General features: G+C 44.1%; 2 protein-coding genes across 2 annotated transcripts in view; both read right to left on the bottom strand.

Annotated features, from left to right (window-relative positions):
- Positions 1-13,279, bottom strand: part of LOC106807446 (max dimerization protein 4-like) — a 42,248-nt gene extending 28,969 nt beyond the window's left edge. The window contains exons 1-3 of the mRNA XM_014809773.1: positions 13,078-13,279; positions 12,840-12,960; positions 8,954-8,983 (exon numbers count right to left, since the gene is read on the bottom strand). Of these exons, the coding sequence (XP_014665259.1) occupies positions 8,954-8,983; positions 12,840-12,960; positions 13,078-13,132 (206 nt within the window). The 5' untranslated portion in view covers positions 13,133-13,279. The remainder of the gene's footprint in view (positions 1-8,953; positions 8,984-12,839; positions 12,961-13,077) is intronic.
- A 3,947-nt stretch (positions 13,280-17,226) lies between these two features.
- The window catches only part of LOC106807432 (tectonin beta-propeller repeat-containing protein 1-like), a 25,186-nt gene continuing 21,548 nt past the window's right edge, over positions 17,227-20,864 (bottom strand). The window contains exons 20-22 of the mRNA XM_014809756.1: positions 18,942-19,077; positions 18,512-18,711; positions 17,227-17,295 (exon numbers count right to left, since the gene is read on the bottom strand). Of these exons, the coding sequence (XP_014665242.1) occupies positions 17,227-17,295; positions 18,512-18,711; positions 18,942-19,077 (405 nt within the window). The remainder of the gene's footprint in view (positions 17,296-18,511; positions 18,712-18,941; positions 19,078-20,864) is intronic.

Here is a 20,864-nt window from a genome sequence, read left to right as displayed (position 1 = left end):
GGCCGCTCTCGTAACGCGAGGCTGCAGCTGGCAGGTTGCAGAGCAGTTGCACTCAATGGCCGTGTAGCTGGTATCTCTTCATTACCCGCCACGCCAAAACACACTCTCCTGTCAATGTCACGTATGGCAGTAGAACGCTGCTTGTGTGTGTGTGTGTGTGTGTTGTGTGTGTGTGCTGTGTTGTGTGTGTGTGTGTGATTGCGTGCGCGTGCGTGCGTGTGTGTCTGTGTGATCATACATTTGGTGATGTGTGATTGGTGTGTGTGTGTGGTGTGTGTTGTGTGTGTGTGTGTGTTGTGTGTGTGTTTGTGTGTGTGTGTGTGTTTTGTGTGTGTGTGTGTGTGTGTGTGTGTGTGTGTGTGCTGTGATGTGGTGTGTATTTGTGTTGAGCGTGCTGTGCGTGCGTTGTGTCTGTGTTGTGAGTGCATGCGTGTTGTGGTGTACATACAGTGTGTGTTTGCCTGTGTGTGTGTGTGTGTGGTGTGTGTGTTGTGTGTGTGTGTGTGGCGGTGTGCGCGGCGCGCGTGCAGTGCGTGATGTGTGTGTGTGTGCGTTGCCGTGCAGACGTGCGTGCGTGCGTACATGTCTGTATGTGCGTGTGTGTGCGTGTGTGTCGGAGTTCCCAGCGCGAACTGTCGAACGAGAACGTCACTCCGACGTGTGCACGTGTACACACACGTTCGCGTGTGTACACAGGGGGCTTTGGGTCGTCGGCAGAGAGGCCACTGAAGAATAATAGTGGTTTCTTGGGCCAAAATGATGTGTTATGACAACACAAGATTCGGTAAATTACATCTCACTAAACGAGTTTTTCAACAATAAACGTCAATAACGCTGCGTATGAACTTCTAAGCGCATGTGATGTACAGTACGCTCACAGAACTGACAACGAGACATATAATTCCTGCAATTGCTTTGTAAATATCTATATTCCGAAATAGTACGCCAGAGAAAGAGATGGCGGGGAGGGAGGGAGGGGAGAGAGAGTGGGGAGTGGAGAGAAAGCGGGGGTATAAAGGGAGGGTGGCGTGGAGAGGGGGAGAGAAACGAAAAGAGAGAGAGCGAAAAGAGAGAGGTGCGGAGGGGATGGAGAGAGTGAGGCAGTCAAAGAGAGAGGGAGGAAGGCTTACTTGGGGATAGAGAGAGGGAGGAAGGCTTACTTGGGGATAGAGAGAGAGAGAGGGAAGAGGGGGAAGGAGAGGGCGAGGAAGAGAGGGGGAAGGAGAGGGCGAGGAAGAGAGGGGGAGGGCGAGATAGCTACATGTATGATCATGATACATCAACACACCGACAGCTCACAATAGTAACGCCCGGGCCGTTATGCACCACGGTGCATTCCTTCCTTTACCAATGCCCTCTCAATTTTACACCTCCAGGCTCCCCTCAACTGGATTCTGTGCTGTTGACATCTACGGACGAAATTTAGCGCTGGCCCGCGCACGCCTGTAATTCAAGTAGTACGCTCGCGTGTCCATTCAGAGACAGCGAAACATACGTGGTAGCCAGGCGGATCAGAAACGGGAACTCTGCGTTACTGATCGTTAAAAGGTGGCACTTGTCAGTGGTCAGTTCGTACAAAGATACCGGGCATGTGCGTACTATAAATACACCAGCCAGTCAACTGCAGTTGCAGAAATGTAAGTACTGGAGTTTTTGAGCCTAGGTTTACACAACAAGTGCCGCAGAGCGACAGGGCTCTGGTGTCTGGTGTTCTGCTGATAAATTCATTTGTGCATAGCAAGACGTCCTATATTCCCCACTGTAAAGCCACAGCTTCTATGGATGCAGGCAAGTGATGATCCTTTGTAAATTGCTATTTACTCGTAGCCTTTTAATAAAACACGAACCCAGGAACGTGCACATAATAGATTTTAGTAATAAAATAACATATATATATAAATGTATCAATGCACTAATAAGATCATAAAACAATGTTATTCATGACAAATGAACTAGCCGCCTAAAGGCCTATTTACACGATGCGTCCTAAACGTACGTCCAAAACGCACCGTGTAAACTATGCGGTACGACACGATTTTATGATATAAGACCTTGCGATATCGGATGCACAGCCACAGGACGTCACGGATGTTCTAATTTCTTCCGACATTGCGTTTGCATTGTCATACACGGTGCGTTTTGGACGTACGTGTCGTGTAAATAGACCTACCCATGCCCCTTCCTTGGATACTGTTGCTAGCTCGGTCAAGCCAGACCAGTTTTTACGTTGTTTTTGTGTGTGCATGCTAAAACATCACCATTGTGGCACTTCGTAGGTAAGCAATGTTTTTAGAAGTTCCTATAGCAACAATGATTAGCCAGAGCTGTCTGTCATTCACGTTAGGCAGATAAGTAAATTGAAGAGCTGAAACAACATTTGTTATTGCATTCTTTGCGAGTATTCCCCACCGCTCGCGCACCCCACGCGTGATACAGCCCCAGTACCTGACCGGAAACCACAACCACGTCATCAACACGCACGCAGTCGCACGTACGTCAGCACCATACTGTACTAAACCACAACAACAACTACTAACGACTCCTCAGCTGACGCAACACATGCTGGTGTCATCACCACATATGCATATACCGCTAAATGAAGACTCATGTGCGATTGCAAAATAAAATTTAAATTCCGAGAAGAACATGGGGTACGTACGCGTCAAGCGCACCTGCACAACGTGTAGACGACACGTGTCTCCCACACACCTCGTGTACTCTTTACACCCCCACACCCCGTGTACTCTTTACACCCCCTCTACACACAGACCGCTGTTACATCAGCACACGCAGTCCTCCCAACACCATTCACGTACGCTGCCGCCATTCAGATTCAATTCGACTGGTAAACTAATGACAGGTATTTTAAATCAGGAGTTAATAATGACAAATTTGTCATTATTAACTCCTGTTTAAATGCAAACGCCTATATTGTAATCTGGGCGCTTGTCCAGACGCCGGAGATAAAAATTCACATCAATGCACCCCGCTACCCGCCCACACACGTGTGTCACTGAAGGTTTTCGCAACGCGAACGACACCCACGTTCATCGCCCCCTTCCTCCCCACATAAACGCTAGCCGCTCTCGTAACGCGAGGCTGCAGCCTGCAGGTGTGCAGGAGAGTTCACGCATGGCCGTGTAGCTATCTCTCATTACCCGCACGCAAAACACACTCTCCTGTCAATGTCACGTATGCAGTAAACCCGCTGCTTGTGTGTGTGTGTGTGTTGTGGGTGGGGTGTGTGGTGTGGTGGTGTGGTGATGCGTGCGCGGCGTGCCGTGGGTCTGTGTATCAACATGTGTCTGTTACGGAGTGTGGTGGGTGTTGAGTGGTATTGTGTGTTTGTGGTGCTGTGGGGGTGATGTGCGCGTAGCGTGCGGCGGCGTGGTCTAGTGTGTGCGGCGTGCTGTGTGATGATCATACATGTGTGGGTGGGACTGGTGTGGTGGTCTGTGGTGTGGTTGGTGCGCGGCGGCGTGCGGCATGGGCGGTGTGCGGCGTGCGTGTTGTGTCGTACAATAGCAGTGTGGTGTGTGGACGTGCGGGTGTGGTGGTGGATTTGGGGTGTGTGTGGTGCGGTTGTGGTGTGGGGCGCGCGTGCGCGAGCGTGTAGTGGTATGGTTGTCGTCGCTGCGGCGCGTACGGTCTGAGGCGTGTGGCGTGTGGTCGAAGTCCCAAGCGCAAACTGCCCGTCGAACGAAACTTCACTCCAGACGTGCACGTGTACACACACTTCGCTTGGTACAACAGGGGCTTGGAGCGTCCGCAGAGAGCCACGAAACTAATATGGTTCTGCCAAAGTTATAAAAACACAAGATCGAGTAAATTACATCTCACTAAACGATTTCAACCATAAACGCACAACGCGCGTAGGAATTTGTTTTTTGTTGTTTTCTCTCACAGCGCAGGAGACATACCCACAGAACGACCAACGAGACATATATTCCCTAGCAATTGCTTGGAAAATATCTAATCCTAAATAGTACACGAGATGGCGGCGGAGGGAGGGAGAGAGAGGGGGATGGAGGAAGCGGGTATAAAGGAGGGGCGTGGAAGGGGGAAAACGAAAAAGAGAAGCGAAAAGAGAGAAGGCTGCGAGGGATGAGAGAGTGAGGCGTCAAAAGAGAGGAGGAAGCTACTGGGGGGGGGGATATAGAGGAGAGAGGGAAGAGGAAGGAGAGGGCGAGGATAGAGAGGGGAAGGAGAGGCGAGAAGAGAGGAGGGCGAAATTTAGCACATGTAATCAACAATCAAACCAATTGAAGCCGACAGCTCACAAAGTAACGCCCGGCCTAGGCACCACACGGTGCATCCTTCATTACCAAATACCCTCCAATTTACACCTCCCAGGCCCCCTCAACTGATCTGTGCTGTGACATCTACGGACGAAATAAGGCGCTGGCGCGCGCACGCCTGAGTAAGGAGACCCGCGTGCATTCAGAGACAGCGAAACAACTGAGCCAGGCGGCAGAAACGGAACTTCGCGATATACGGGATCGTAAAAGGTCGGCACTTCAGTGGTTCAGATTCGTACAAAGATACCGGGCATGCTACATAAATACACAGCATCACTGCAGTGCAGAATAAGGACCTGGAGTTTTGACTAGGTTTACAACATGGCACAAGCCGCACGAGCGACATGGGGGCTATCTGGGCTGGTGTCGGCAAGAATAAACATTGTCTAGCAAAGACTCATATTAAACTTCATTCATAACCCCAAACAAGTCCGGCGAGCAACACGCCCATGTCAAACGCTACGGCGGTACCGTTGGAGTGGATCTAGAAAACCCGTAGCCCGAAGTGCACATAACACGGCGAAACAGTGGAATCAGCAGAGGTAGCAGGAACCTTCCAAAGATGTTCTTTGGATGTATGAAAGAGCCAACGAGATGCGCGACGTTAAAAGTGCTCAGATAAAAGATGAAGTCGCCATGCGGACGAGTAGCAACAAACGATGCAAGACAGAAAAGGTAAGCACTCATACCATTACCAGGAAGCCTACAGCTCAGTATAAATAAGAAGAACGCCACCTGAACCAATTAACGCAGTGGGCAAAAATACACAGTACAACCAACACATGCACTGGCAGAGCCACTGCAGGGCATAAGGTACATAACATACGACAGACGGAATGCCATAGAAATAAACGATTTAAGGAGCAAAACCTCTAACCAAATTGTAGCTTTGAAATCACGTGACAGTGTAAGTACCCAACATCCAGCCAGGTAACGATCTACTAGCAAACCCCAGCAAATCTTTCAAACAGACATTCAACAAATCCATGTTAACCCCACTGAGGGTCAAAAGTTACTCGACACTTACACTTCAGCAAGTCAGCAGAAAGGAGATTCATGGTCTTCACTAAAGCCATAAACAAATGCTAGGTCACCCTGAACCACAAAACAGTTACAATCCGCGTAGACCATTCCAAGAAAATGTCAAAACTGCCCTGTCCCCATACCTGGTTGACCACCAATTCACACAGTGATGCCCTCCCAGATGCTATACACCAACTATCACCGAGCCAGATCGAGCCGTAGATTTGTGCCGCAATTACGCTGCCTCCTATACCTCAATAAGTGAATGTTCCCCATTCTTTACACCTCTTGACCTTTACCTTGACCCCCAGCTCGACAGGACATCACCAACCGTTCGGATACCCGCCCCCACCCACGTCCGAAGAACGACGTGATCGAGGCCGTTAGATTTGGCCCGAAACTGTTGACGACACCGACGACGGAACGGACGGACGCTCGCATACGACCGGACGGACGGACGACGCATAGCGATCAAAAGCTGCAGCGACTATTCCAGATGACTAAAAACAACACTTCAAACAAGGACAATAAAATACCGATAGACGGCGGGCCGCATCAAGCATCGTGCAATCGTCAGCAAAGCATGCAGCTGTCAGGGACGACAGAGCAAAAAAAGCAGACGAATAATTACCTAAATACTCACGTATAAGAAACAGCGTCTAGATGAGAGAAAAAAGGACATAAACCCTCGAGGCACATCTGCTCGACAAAAAAACTCATGTATACAACCAAGCACTCGGAAGATACCATTACAGCAAAACGAAGCAAATATCTGAAACTAAATTTCAGTAACAAGAAGGCCAGGATTAGGGACTGAAAAGCTCAAGAACGTACACACTGCCCAGTAATTGTGCCGAAAATGATAGAAAATCAAGTCTGGAACATCCCAGCCTCACCCCTGGTAAATTGAGTGCAGGACTATCAACTATCATAAGGCACACAGAATCCAATATAAGTCACTCAATACCCTATAAGCGTTGTTCAAGTAAGAGTTATGTGTGGAATTTCACTGTAAAATGGGAGCTTTCCACAACCACAGGTACTCGCCAACGCAGTTGAGAAACAAATCAATGTTTAACCCTCCTCTTGAGGGTCAAAAGGTTATCCGACATTTACTCTTCGCATGTCAGAAGAAAGTACATTTCATGGTCCTTTCAATAAAGCCATAAAAATGGTAGGTCACCGCTGAAACAAAAAAGTTTTTCAATCGCTCCGTCAGACCATGTCCTCAGAAAATTTCTAAAATCTGCCCTGTGCCCCATTGACCTTTGACCTGTGACCTCCAATTTCGGCACAGTGATGGTTTTTCCTACCATGATGCTATACACCGACTATCACGAGCCTAGGTCGAGCCGTTTAGATTTGTGTCGCAATTCTGCATTTCCTCCCTATACCTTAACGGCTTAAGTTAAAGATGGAATGTTCCCCCTTCTTTTACACCTCTTGACCTTTGACCTTTGACCTTTGACCCCGAGCTTCGACATCCCAACTCGTTTTCGGATTACCCCCCCACGTCCCGAATATCGTGACCGTACGTCGGGTGGTTAAAATTTGTGCCCAACTGTTGACGCACGGACAGCCGGACGCACGGACGGACAATCATGCGATTCTACAAGCCGCACCTGACTACGTCAGATGAGCTAATAAATACTATGTTATAATATGTATAGCAGGGATCAAGAAAAGAAATCGGTGAAACTTGCGTTAACAATTACAGTAACGATAACATCTGCCGTGGCGGTCTAAGTTGTAGTTTACAATTTTCTATCTCGCGAGCTCTCTTCACTGGAATGTGTAAGACTATTCACTAAAGTGTACACTCTATGTAACACCATGTTATAAGGCCGACAAGATGTGTGTATGTATATTCAAGAGCAGATAATACACATGTGTATTATCTGCTCTTGGTATATTGTACATTCTGTTTTGTGTATATATATATGTTTTTTCGGAACGAATTTGATTTTTTTTTTTTGCCGAAACGAAATAATTTTTGTTTTGTTTTAATCGGCTAATAAAATGTGTCGAGTAGCTCGGCGTTTTGGCGAGTCGGTCGGTAAAGGGGAAACAAGCAATATTTGATCTTAGGCCTAATAACTTTGTTTGCCTGTTAACTGATGTTTTGCTCAAGCAAAAAACCTCGGGAACTTGTCTTTGTTTCTTGTCAGCTACACCAGCTACGATAGTATCAAGATCATATCAAGAGCTTATTAAGAAGGAGAGCGTACAACGGTGAAATGCTGAAAGCCTGAAACCATGCTGCAGTATTAGTCGAATTAATAAACTTTGTCCGTTTTATTTTGACGATTCTTTGTGGTATTATTGATCAGCTGTCCTACCTTGCTAATATAAAACAAACCGCTTGTCCCTACGATGCCTCTACGCTGAGATAATGAGCGGTGAAAATCTGGTATTTTCGCCCGAAAACCGACTCAAAATACGTAGTGGCTGCGACTGTCTCTCGTTCTGGCGATAGCTTCGGAAAAACCTCGCGTGTTTCCGTCCTTCATTGACAATGAAATTTCTTTTCCTTCTATCTTTTCTCGCATTTCCAGTCATTGACGCAGCCATTACTTCACAAAAACGTCTTGTTATTTATCGCCATGGTGATGACCCGCCCCTTACGCTGGATGTAGTAACGCTGTAGTAATAACGTATCGAGTCAGCGCTACACAGCGGCGACCGGAAGCAATATACAGTCCACAAAACGAGAGACAGTCGCAGCCACTACGTATATCGAGTCGATTTTCGGCGAAAATACCAGATTTTCACTGCTCATTATCTCAGTGTAGGGACACCGTAGGAACAAGTGGTTGGTTTTTAATTATCAAGGAAGGACAGCTGAATAATAATACTCAAATAATAATTCTAATCTCTAATAATTATCAAAATAAAACTCGTAAAGTTGACTAATTTGACTAAAACTACAACATGGTTTTTGCATTTCACCATTGGCATTGTACGCTCTTGATATACCATTTATACGGGGCTATATCATGTTCTCGATAGTAAACATCCAATACGCACCCGACAGTAAAATCATGGGAAAAGAAAATATGCGACAACACATGTACTATTTGTTTTTGTAAACCCCGAGCAGGAATTACATGTACACAATCATTACACTATTTATGAGTGCAATCTGGTGTACTGGTCTAACCTTGTGCCTGCCAATCATCACTAATTGAAAAATGTTATGCAAGTAAACACGCAGCCAGGGCAAGCAAGCCTCTCTCACACACGTGCAGCTTTTACTAACTGTACCGCACCAGGAAGCGCAATTACTCCTCCGTCTCTACCCCTGACATGGCCAGGGCATCCTATCCAAAAACGGTATGGTCAGGCCACTTTCAGCTGCTGCGTTCCGCCTTCTCTCAGCGTGAACCAAAATTATGACCCTCCACATGGGATACTAAGTTCACTGACGAATGTAGCTCACGACTTAAGCATTGCAGATAGGCGGGTTGTGGTTAGTTATGCCAGTGTCTCGTTTGACAGACCTATTACCAACGCTAACTGAAGCCATAATTGCAACCTCGAGAGGCAGGCGACACAGTGGAGGAAAATAGTAACTTGCAGGCCATGGATGCATTTCATATTGTGACAAAAATGTGACTGTTAACATTTCTTACCTGTTCTTTTCCAATTCGTTGTGAGAGGATCTGAAATGGAGGAAAGAGACGCATGTAATACAGCTGATCACACGCTCATCTCGTGCGTTCTGTAATATGCGTTGTTGCAACGACACAATCGAATGGCTGTGCACAGCTCGTTTTTTTCAGCTGCAGGATGAGCACAAAACGCTATTAGCGTGGTCGCAAACGAGAGCATGACAACTTAGACGAAGCCCCAATAATATCAAAGTCACCTTCCCTCATTCACATCCGCTGAAAATTCATTGCCTTGGCTCCGAAAAAGTGAAAGTATGACAAACGAGATTGCGCAAACATGGACTAGGCAAACTTGAAAGATAAAGATCACAAACCATTCCAGATTATGCTCTTATTTGGCATTATGCCATTTATTCCCCATAAATTATCCGTTTCAAACAAATGTTTTACCTGGTAATGAGTAGATGGAATATCAAAGAATGTGTACTTTAGCTACACAAGAAAATGGTAATTATACAGAAAAATAGAAAAAAAATTCACTTGGGTAATTTGGATACATGTATATATCCCTATTATCTACTTCTGATATATTTATGCTAAATAGCCAGCCTGAACAGACATCTCTTATTTGTTTGCACATAAGAGGCAAGCAATACAATACGTTATTAAACAAAATCAATTTCAGATTTCAACAAAGAGGCCCATGAAAGCAATCTTACGAAGTGACTCATTTAAAATTTAGCTGAAATAATACTAAAAGGTTATATGAACACTGCTTGCTTTTAACTGACTGTAAAAAAACTTCCCCACAGGGGCCAAAATTAGGGGAAAACTCCCACTTTTCCTCTGACAGCTAAAATGTACCTTTCCGTAAAGGTTTTAGGCCATAATAAAAATATTGTTTGTTTGCCCTCACCCAACCGACCCGCCAAAAAGGGGCCGACTCAAAAAAAATTATTGATCTTTTCCATTTTTTTTTTTTTACAAATTGCATCACTGTACATTTTATAAATCTGTAGGCAATACATTATATCATTATGTACCAAGCAAAACAAACGTTCAACATAAAAGGTATCTCCACACAAGCACACCCGAGCATGTAGACACCATGCTGAATTTGTAAAAAGACCCCCCTGAAAAGAAAAAAAAAGCCTACCTACCTACCCAAACTTTTCAGCCTGGGTCGGGTGAGGGCAAACAAATATTTTTTTAATTGTGGCCTTCGATTTTCCAGGGTTTAAGAGATAATATTCATAGCTGCAGGTTTAAGTACTTTCTCAATCTAGGGGGAGTCTTTCGCAAGGTTAGGCAGCATAACAGCAAAATACCAAGTGAATAGGTGTTAAAAAACATTTTCTTTCCCAATATTTTTCAACGGAAAAACTGCACATTACTTTGATTTTTCCAGCAAATCTGCTCGTTGTGAAAAGTATAAATATGTTAACTTTGACATTTGCTTTTACAATAAGCAAATCACTAGAGGGGGAATTTTATGACCTGGGCAATGACGAGGGAATAGTATTTTTGTGGTTTCAAGAAATACAACACATGCAGAATGAGTTTATATTTCAATTTAAGACTAATTTATGATTGTTTTATTGACAAATAAGCATACTTTTTAACGTTCTTTACCCCGAATTGCATGATTTTAATGGCTGGAATTAACCCTGAATAGTGCTGTAGAATAAAATGTACAAAATGTGAATACTTGACTTTACCGGAAAATTGTGTAGGTAATGTTGATATGATTTCCAAGTTGTTATACTGCAAACCGTTTTTTTTGGGGAAGGCACTACCCTGCCCCCACGCAGAGCCGACTTGAAAGGAGCGTTGAATGGTACAAACACAATAACTGCTCAGCCAATAAATTCGGTAAACAGCTGTTCAGATCAGCCAGGGTCACCAGCTCGACATTTTTTCTACACAAGTTGAAAAATGGCCACGCCATCCAGGCACTCTCTACCTTGAAGGTCGAGGGTTGGGATACGATATAAAAAACGAATTGTGCCTGTCAGATAAACAATTTCCATGTACAACACCTTTCTCTGCTAATATAACCAATATCCACCATTTTCGGGCCAGCCAGCACCCCGAAAAACCACAGCTGGGTTGCGGTAGGTCAAGGCTGATGTGCCTTGTGTGAGCATGCATGTGCATGTGGACACACTCACCCTAACAACTCTATTCAGCCAAAAATACATGCGTGGGGAGTAATAACACGGTACAGCGTGCAACACCACCTACCATCTCTTGCACATCCTACAGACTTCGAGTAGGATCCCTATTAGGGCTCGCTGGCCGTCTATATCATTATGATAATTTGTACCCACGGTGAAAAATCAATCGCTGTACATACTCTTATGCGTGCGCGTGTGCGCGTGTGCATGCATGCTAGTTGGGGATGTATAAACAGTACTGCTGTACCAGCCTGTGCCATGCTGCTTCTAACGCATGATTTGTATCGGAAAAAACACGTGTATGTTCTAGAGCACCCCCATCTTGGCTCGCCTACCAGGGTCGCATGTTGTGTATGTGTCTGTACGTGTCTGTACGTGTCCGTACGGGCGTGTGCGTGTATACATAAGCGTTTGTTTGTATGTGTATCTGTGTGTATCTATACATACACGCAGACACGCGTGTGCGTGTATGTATGCGTTGGAACGTGTATCTGCACGTACGTGTGTGTGTGTGCGTACAGCTCTGTACCTGTCTTTTTACGTGTGTCCATGCGTACATGCAAGTGCATGTATAAATGTGCGCGTAGGTGTATCTGTGACTCAGTGTGTCAGAGTACATACATGTGCGTATCTTTGTTTGTGTATAATTATGTGCGTATGTGCGTATTCGCGTATATATATGCATGTGTGTGTCTTTATATGTGTATCTGCGCGTGCGTGCGTCGGTACATGCGTGTTGTGTGTGGAACAATTTTACAGGAATGTGTACCACATCATAGTTTGTACGTTTATCCACAAATAAGATTTAAACACATGGCAGGGATCGAAAGTAGCACATTTGTACTTTTCCGGCACGCCTGCATGGGATACATTCAAACGACAAGAATATAAATATAGTAAGCAGCACAGATGCAATACAGTGGCTACCTTAAAACTTTAACTACCTTAAACTACGTACGCTTATTCTCGTCACACGAAAAGGAGGTTGAGAAATATTAGTTCACATGTCAAATAAATGCAAAATTATGACCAAAATTTTTCAAAATAAGAAAATATCCGTGGCTATGTAAGTAGTCTTTATATTACAAAGCACACTAGGATAGGGTGGCAACGATACATTTAATATGACCATGGCATAACTAAGCAAAAACATAGTTGTGATATTTATAAATTTAATGCTCACTGAGAGCTGGTAGGACCTACTGAAGAATAGGCATGTACGTTCTATCAAAATATAACTCAGCTGTAGAAATATATTGAATAATAGATAATATCTTACATAAAATATTACTATTAACCAGTAGCACATATGCGGGAACATGTACAGTAAAATGGCGACTACAGCATGAAGATCAATAATGGAATTTCCTAGCTGCGGCCACACGCACTGTAACGTCAAGTGGTTGGGGTAATGATAGATCAAACCACGGACGTTGTGTTGGTCATAGATGCAGGAATACAGTATCTGTGCTCAAACACAGTACAGTCAGCCAGTACCAAAATCCCGCCAACACCAAACGAAATATTGTTCGCCATGAAACAGAGATCGAACGGGCTCCATTGTTCAACCAGCTGCCCACAATCAAGCACACGCCACGCGAACAACGGAACCACACATACACTCACACCCAACAACATACTGACAGATGCGGCCGATTTCACACACCCGGCCGCGCGCCATATTATTAATCCCGCCCAAACATCACAAAGCACTAAGCCTTTTTACTCACCTCATCCCCGTGTAAGCCATAGTCTTTTTATGATGTGCTGGTTTCCCAGTTCTGTGCCTTCTAACGAGATCTGCATGATCTTCTGGAATTGGCATCGGGGAAGCGTAACCATGTTCCGATTCTGTAAGAAGATGATGATCGACGATCAGCTGTTTAGAGTAGAACATGTGTGTTTGAATGTATCAAATCACAAACAATTGCGGCGTTCTAAACAAAATGCTGTTAGGTGTTACTTTACCTCGTTCTCGCCTGTCAAGATATTCTGCTGCTTGTAGTAGATATGCGATGCTCATCTTGGCCTGCTTACGCAGAACTGTATCACACACTCACAATTTTACTTAGAAACGATGCCCAGATCGCACAAATCCGCTGGCTCTGCCTCGAAGCTGAGCAACCCCGTACTGCGCACGACGCAGACGCGAACACAAACAAACGAAAGCGCCACGTGACTTCTGTCATGCTTTCCAGCGTTGACGTTACCAGAGGTTACTAAGGCGGAGCGATACTAGCGCCGCCGTTCTGCTATCGCTGCATGGCACACCAGGCATAGACGAAGCATAGATATATTATATACCTATTATATAGTATCATATCTATCTATTAGAACACGTGCACGTGCGTGGGTTTCAAGAAACGGCCATGTATTTAAAGACAGCAGGATATCTTGATCACGTTTTTTTAGAACGGCGCTTTGTTCAAACACATGTTCTGCTCTGAACAGCTGATCGTTACGGGGTTAGATTAGAATGGGCATCAGTTGAATCAACCTTCTCGCGACATCTAGCGTTTAAAACGGTAATAATTGAACCTGGCCACATGCCCTATAACATAGAAAATTAACAATTAATGGCCAATTTCGCTCATGTAGGGTCTATATGCACCACCAGGGTACTATCGGAGGGTACCCTGGGTACGGTTCGATATATCGGGACGTAACCTGGTAGTGGTATTGGTAACTATCTGATATGGTTAGGGTTAGGGTTAGGGAGTAGGCGACTCCCTAGACTCGTTAGTGGAGTAGGCGAGGTACGGTCCGGCATATTAGATAGTACCAGGGTACGTTCCGATATATCGAACCGTACCCAGAGTACCCTCCGATAGTACCCTGGGGGACATGTCATAGACCCTATCAGCGTTAATTTCAATTGACATAAATTATTGAGCAACTATTTCTAATATTGATATAAACTGCTATTTATTGATATATTACACGATAATGTTATGTCAAACAACTCATTGTTCAGAGTACAATAATATTTGCCATTAAATGCATATATAGTGCAAGATTGTGAAGCAATGCAACATCCCAACATAATTAGTAGCACCCCACATAATCTTACTGCCCCATTTACTTGGCCTGAAATGGCCGTGGTTGCTTGCCTTACTTCCCGCGCTGCCGCTGAAAATTGGAGGATATCCACGGGCCACGGCCAATGAATCACCGTGGCAGCCCTACCTAGATAAGCCTCTGTATCATCGCATTAATTCCATATAGCGTATGTAGTATGTACTACACCAAGGTCCACATAAAAAGTGTTGTTAAAAAGCAAGTACCCTTGATAACCCGTCTCTGGAGTAAATGATTGTTTTGGTTCCCCCAATCCTCAATTTGCTGTGGCATTCTAAAAACTATAACTAATTATACTGAAGGCAACACTTTCCTTGCTCTAAAAAATATTATTTGAGCTTTGGCAGATTTCACAGCAAGGGACAGCAGCAAATATGCATTACTTCAAACTAAACGAGCCCGAGTCTTGAATTACTTAACCAATCAAGTAACTTATTTCCACCCAAAACAAATATGTACAAAACAAGTGAAAAGTCGTAGCTAGTACATTCAATTACCGCACACAATGCCATCAATCACAGTTCATCTATATACAGAGCATGACTAAAAACCTTATATACACAATTTTATATATGAATATCTATATAATCAAGAGCGTATAAAGAAGGAGAGCGTACAACGGTGAAATGCTAAAACCATGTTGCAGTATTAGTCGAATTAATAATCTTTCCCCGTTTTATTTTGACGATTCTTTGTATTATTGATCAGCTGTCCTACGGCTACCTTGTTAATATAAAACAAACCGCATGTCCCTACGATGCCCCTACGCTGAGATAATGAGCGGTGAAAATCTAGTATTTTCGCCGAAAACCGACTCGAGATCACTGTTTACTGCGACTGTCTCTCGCTTTGAGATAACTTCGGGAAACCTCGCGTGTTTCCGTCAATGATTGACAAATGGAATGAATGACGTCTGTTATCGATTGCCATAGTGATGACCCCCACCTGTGCCCATCTCACGCTGGATGTATAGTAAACTCTGTAGTACTGACGTGAGTCAGCGCTACCCAGCAGCGACCGGAAGCAATACACTGGCCACAAAGCGAGAGAGGGTCGCAGTAAACAGTGATCTCGAGTCGGTTTTCGGCGAAAATACCAGCTTTTCACCGCTCATTATCTCAGCGTAGGAGCATCGTAGGGACAAGCGGTTTGTTTTATATTAGCAAGGTAGGACAGCTGATCAATAATACCGCAAATAATCGTCAAAATAAAACGTGCAAAGTTTCTTTATTCGACTAATACTGCAACATATGGTTTCAGCATTTCACCGTTGTACGCTCTCCTTCTTTATACGCTCTTGATATAATATATATACATATATATATATATATATATATATATATATATATATATATGTATATATGTATACACAAAATATGATTATTAACCTGTCTGGTTAATATCATATTTTGTGTATACATATATCACATATATATCAGGAGTAGATAATAGGGAAGGAGTGTGACTCCAATAAACCAAGGAATTCGTACATTTACTAGCCTTTATAATACCTACGATTTACTACGCGTAACTCATCCAACTGAGCTCAAATCGGACACAGTACATTCGACCATCATCGTACCAGATCGTTTCCTGTAGCAGACCCGCAATCGGAGATACAGACTAAAACAATACGACACCGATTCTCCAATCTTTGTCCATTAATCAACCGTAGCAATCGCCTATGATTCAAACAAAAGGCAGCTACTAACCACACTGTCCACGCTTGCGCTCACGGCGAGCCGCGCTGTGGCTCGCAGGGAGATTTTAATCGATCTGCTGCTGATAGGCGATATGGCGTGCGTGCCGTGGGTATGGGGGCATGCCAGCTGTATTGCCGCATAAGGCCATACATTGTAGTTGTATACCGCGGTCAAAAGTTATCTCGCCGAGTGTTGGCGTTGATGCCTAATCACCCTGCGAGCCACAGCGGCTCGGCCCGTGAGCGCGCAAGCCGGTGGACAGTGTGGTTAGTAGCTGCCTTTTTGTTTGAATCATAGGCGATTGCTACGGTTGATTAATGGACAAAAGATTGGAGAATCGTGTCGTATGTTTTAGTCTGTATCTCCGGATTGCGGGTGTCTACGAGGAAAACGATCTGGTACTGATGATGGTCGAATGTACTGTGTCCGATTTGAGCTCAAGTTGCGATGAGTTACGCGTAGTAAATGCGTAGTATTATAAGGCTGAGTAAATGACGCAATTTCCTTGTTTATGGAGTCACACTCCTTCCCTTTATCTACTCCTGATATATATATATATATATATATATATATATGTATATATATTATATCAAGAGCGTATAAAGAAGGAGAGTACAACGGGACTGGATGGATGCTCCCGTGTCACCGTATGTGTTAGTTCTCTCTATATCTTTGTTAGAAAGATTCTATTCCATTGACTTCGGGATGGACAACTTGCATTGCCTGAACTAGTTGTCTACAACCCTCCAAGAGCTTTTGAGTATGCAGCCAGTTATACACAACTGGATATCCTTCACGATTCACGTAATGAATTTCATAACCTGGCACTGAAAACACATCTCGTGGTTATAGCTTCGGGCAGCCACTAAAGCCCAAGCAATTGATACGCAGTAGTATTATGACTGTTCAGGTGATGACGTTTAAGCTGGCGAACGGTCCGAGGTGCTCATACTGGGTGCAAATCTGCGGTGACCTCGTTACTCTCATCACAGAGCAGGGCCTCTTCTGCCACGCCGCCCCTGGTTGAGATGTGCGACCTCCACCCTAGGTAAAGCAAGCAACGCATCAAGCGTTAAATTTATTTAAAAACAGACCATGGAATGTAATGCATTCACGACATGTGTTGCATGTGAGACAGAAGTAAAAATGGAAACAGGAACAGTATCTTGTTGTCAGGGTGTGAATAAAAATTTGATGAAACAGGTAAGATAGACGCATACAGTGAAAACTAACAAAACAAATAGATAGGTGTGAAACAATGTTTTGAGTCTATTTCATCTAAAATACAAAAATTCTCACCATTATTCCCACATCCCATCCTGTCCCACAGGATTTTCTAAGGTGATTCCTGATCTCTTGGCAGACTGCAACAGTACCAGTGAGCTAGGTTTGCTATTGCCCAAACCTGAAAAGCAGATATTTCTGTAAAAATTAACCCAACCAGAAATGCATCGAATCATTTGCATAGCTCTCAGAAACATGCCATCAAATTTTACTTGTACCATAAAAATATTTTAATTTCGTGATAATCGTACAGCTTAACAAAGATAGTAGATGGCGTGCCAAAAACTGTTATAAAACTAGAAGCGGCAGTTGTCGCCAACTACATCCCCGGGTGTTCTCCCCAAGATGTGTAAGTATACGAAGTTTGGTCGCGCTAGGTCAATTAGGGGCCGAGTTATAGAGGAAGGGAAAATATAATGAAGGTCAAGGTCAAGGTCAAGGTCAAGGTCAATGATCAAATAAAGGTTGCAGTGACCTGGTTTCGGTACGCGACACACCTTCTCCCCAAGATATGCAGAGTATACAAGTTTGGTCCGGCGTAGTCAATTAGGGGCCGAGTTATAGAAGGGCGGACAGGGAAATATGATCAAGGTCAAGGTCAAATAAAAGCCGCAGTGACCTGGTTTGGTATCTGCTCAACCTTCTCCCCAAGATGTGAAGTATACGCAAGTTTGTAGCGCTAGGTCAATTAGGGGCCGAGTTAGAGAGCGGAAGGGAAATATGATAAAGGTCAAGGTAAAGGTCAAATAAAGGTTGCAGTGACCTGGTTTGATACGCTGCTCACCTTCTCCCCAAGATGTGTAAGTATAATAATGCGCAAAGTTTGGTAGCGCTAGGTCAATTAGGGGCCGAGTTAGAGAGTGAAAGGGAAATATGATCAAGGTCAAGGTAAAGGTCAAATAAAGGTCGCAGTGACCTGGTTTTGGTACGCTGCTCACCTTCTCCCCAAGATTTGTAAGTATACCAAGTTTGGTAGCGCTAGGTCAATTAGGGTTCGAGTTATAGAGCGGAAGGGAAATTGTCTGCGGCGGCGGTGGCTGGGGAGACATGAAATCATAGTATCCCCGCCGACTTCGTCGCGGGGGATACAAATATAGTTCACAGCAAACTTCCTAGCACAGAATGGCACTGAAACATTCAGTTGATCTACAACCCATAGACACAGCCAATACCACCATTTCACACATGAATCACAAACGTATATTTAACAGTCATACTTGGCTACCTAAATTTTTTTCTTAGCAATATACAGAATGAATAAAAGTAAGGAATAAAAATACCTCTCACGGGCACATCAATGGAAATTTGTAAAATGAATTGCGGTAACGTAGCCAAACCTGGTCATGTGGTCCGACTGATACATGCTGGATTCCAGCACACACCCACTGCCACGTTGTTCCCTCGGGAAATATGGGAAGTACGTCTTTACGGTAGTATAGGTTTCCGACGGTGTCCAGAGCCCAAACAGTAGATTTCCCAGCCGACACTAGACTGAGCTTATGATGTGGTGGAGGTGGCACTTGAAACCAGCACGTTCCTGGAAAATGCACAACCTTTTATATATTTTGTATACGTTGTTAACTGTATTCAATATAGCTGGTATACACACTCAAGTTGACAACCCCATGTTAAATTAATATTTGGCATTCAATGCAAACACCAACAATGTCACCTATGTGCAAAATAACACATACAGTGAACTTTTAGCCAAATAGGTTTGAGATATATGCATTATATACAATATTAAGGCACACAATAAATGCTTACCATTTGGTAGCTGAGGCAGCACCCCATTTCGCAAGCAGGCTGAGCCATCTTTGGCTATGCCCCATACTCTGTAGGATCCACCCACGCTAATGTGAACAAACGGCTGGTCAGCGGGAACGTGTGACCACGACAGACCCTGCAGAAGAATTACACCAAATATTAAATACCAACAAAACCAATGGCATATTATCGGACTCACACGAGTACTTATAAATATGAAAGTATCAATGACACTGTAGCTCACCACAAAAAGGACACAAATGAGTGAGTGAGAAGATTATATATGTATATATATTATATCAAGAGCGTATAAAGAAGGAGAGTACAACGGGACTGGATGGATGCTCCCGTGTCACCGTATGTGTTAGTTCTTCTCTATATCTTTGGTTAGAAAGATTCTATTTCCATTTGACTTCGGGATGGACAACTTGCATTGCCTGACTATGTTGTCTACACCCTACAAGATGCTTTTGAGTACTGCAGCCAGTTATACACAACTGGATATCCTTCACGATTCACGTAATGAATTTCATAATCCTGGCACTGAAAACACATCTCGTGTTATAGCTTCGGGCAGCCACTAAGCCCAAGCAATTTGATACGCAGTAGTATTATGACTGTTCAGGTGATGACGTTTAAGCTGCGAACGTCCGAGGTGCTCATACTGGGTGCAAAATCTGCGGTGACCTCGTTACTCTCATCACAGAGCAGGGCCTCTTCTGCCACGCAGCCCCTGGTTGAGATGTGCGACCATCCACCCTAGGTAAAGCAAGCAACGGCATCAACGTTAAATTTATTTAAAAACAGACATGGAATGTATGCATTCATGACATGTGTTGCATGTGAGACAGAAGTAAAAATGGAACAGGAACAGTATCTTGTTGTCAGGGTGTGAATTAAAAATTAGATGAAACAGGTAAGATAGACGCATACAGTGAAAACTAACGAAACAAATAGATAGGTGTGAAACAAATGTTTTGAGTCTATTTCATTCTAAATTAGGCAAAAATTCTCACCCTTATTCCCACATCCCATCCTGTTCCCACAGGATTTTCTAAGGTGATTCCTGATCTCTTGCAGACTGCACCAGTACCAGTGACTAGGTTTGCTATTGCCCAAACCTGAAAGCAGATATTTCTGTAAAAATTACCCAACCAGAAATGCATCGAATCATTGCATAGCTCTCAGAAACATGCCATCAAATTTTACTTGTACCATAAAAATATTTTAATTTCGTGATAATCGTACAGCTTAACAAAGATAGTAGATCGGCTGCCAAAAACTGTTATAAAACTAGAAAGGGCAGTTGTCGCCAACTACATACCTTGACCTTCATCATATTTCCTTCCGCTCTATAACTCGGCCCCTAATTGACCTAGCACGACCAAACTTTGTATACTTACACATCTTGGGGAGAACACGGGGGCAAGGCTCTATAACTCGGCCCCTAATTGACCTAGCGCGACCAAACTTGGTATACTTACACATCTTGGGGAGAAGGTGTGTCGCGTACCGAAACCAGGTCACTGCAACCTTTATTTGACATTGATGGAAGGGAAATATGATAAGGTCAAGGTCAAGGTCAAATAAAAGCAGCAGTGACCTGGTTTTGGTTTGATCTAGCGCTACCAAACTTGGTATACTTACACATCTTGGGGAGAAGGTGAGCAGCGTACCAAAACCAGGTCACTGCGAACTTTATTTGACCTTTACTTTGACCTCGATCATATTTCTCTTCCGCTCTCTAACTCGGCCCCTAATTGACTTAGCGCTTTTATGCTAGCCGCACACTATCCGATTTTGCACTGTGCACAGCACTAAGCCGCCGCACACTATACGACCCGATCCCTATTGATCGGGAGGCCACCGCACACTGTCCGACTCAAAGTTGACGCAAACCATGCCACTCTCGTAGCGTTCCAA

This window comes from Priapulus caudatus, unplaced genomic scaffold (genome assembly GCF_000485595.1).
Source record: "Priapulus caudatus unplaced genomic scaffold, Priapulus_caudatus-5.0.1 Scaffold215, whole genome shotgun sequence".
Classification (NCBI taxonomy): domain Eukaryota; kingdom Metazoa; phylum Priapulida; class Priapulimorpha; order Priapulimorphida; family Priapulidae; genus Priapulus; species Priapulus caudatus.
This window is presented reverse-complemented; position numbering and strand designations above follow the sequence as displayed.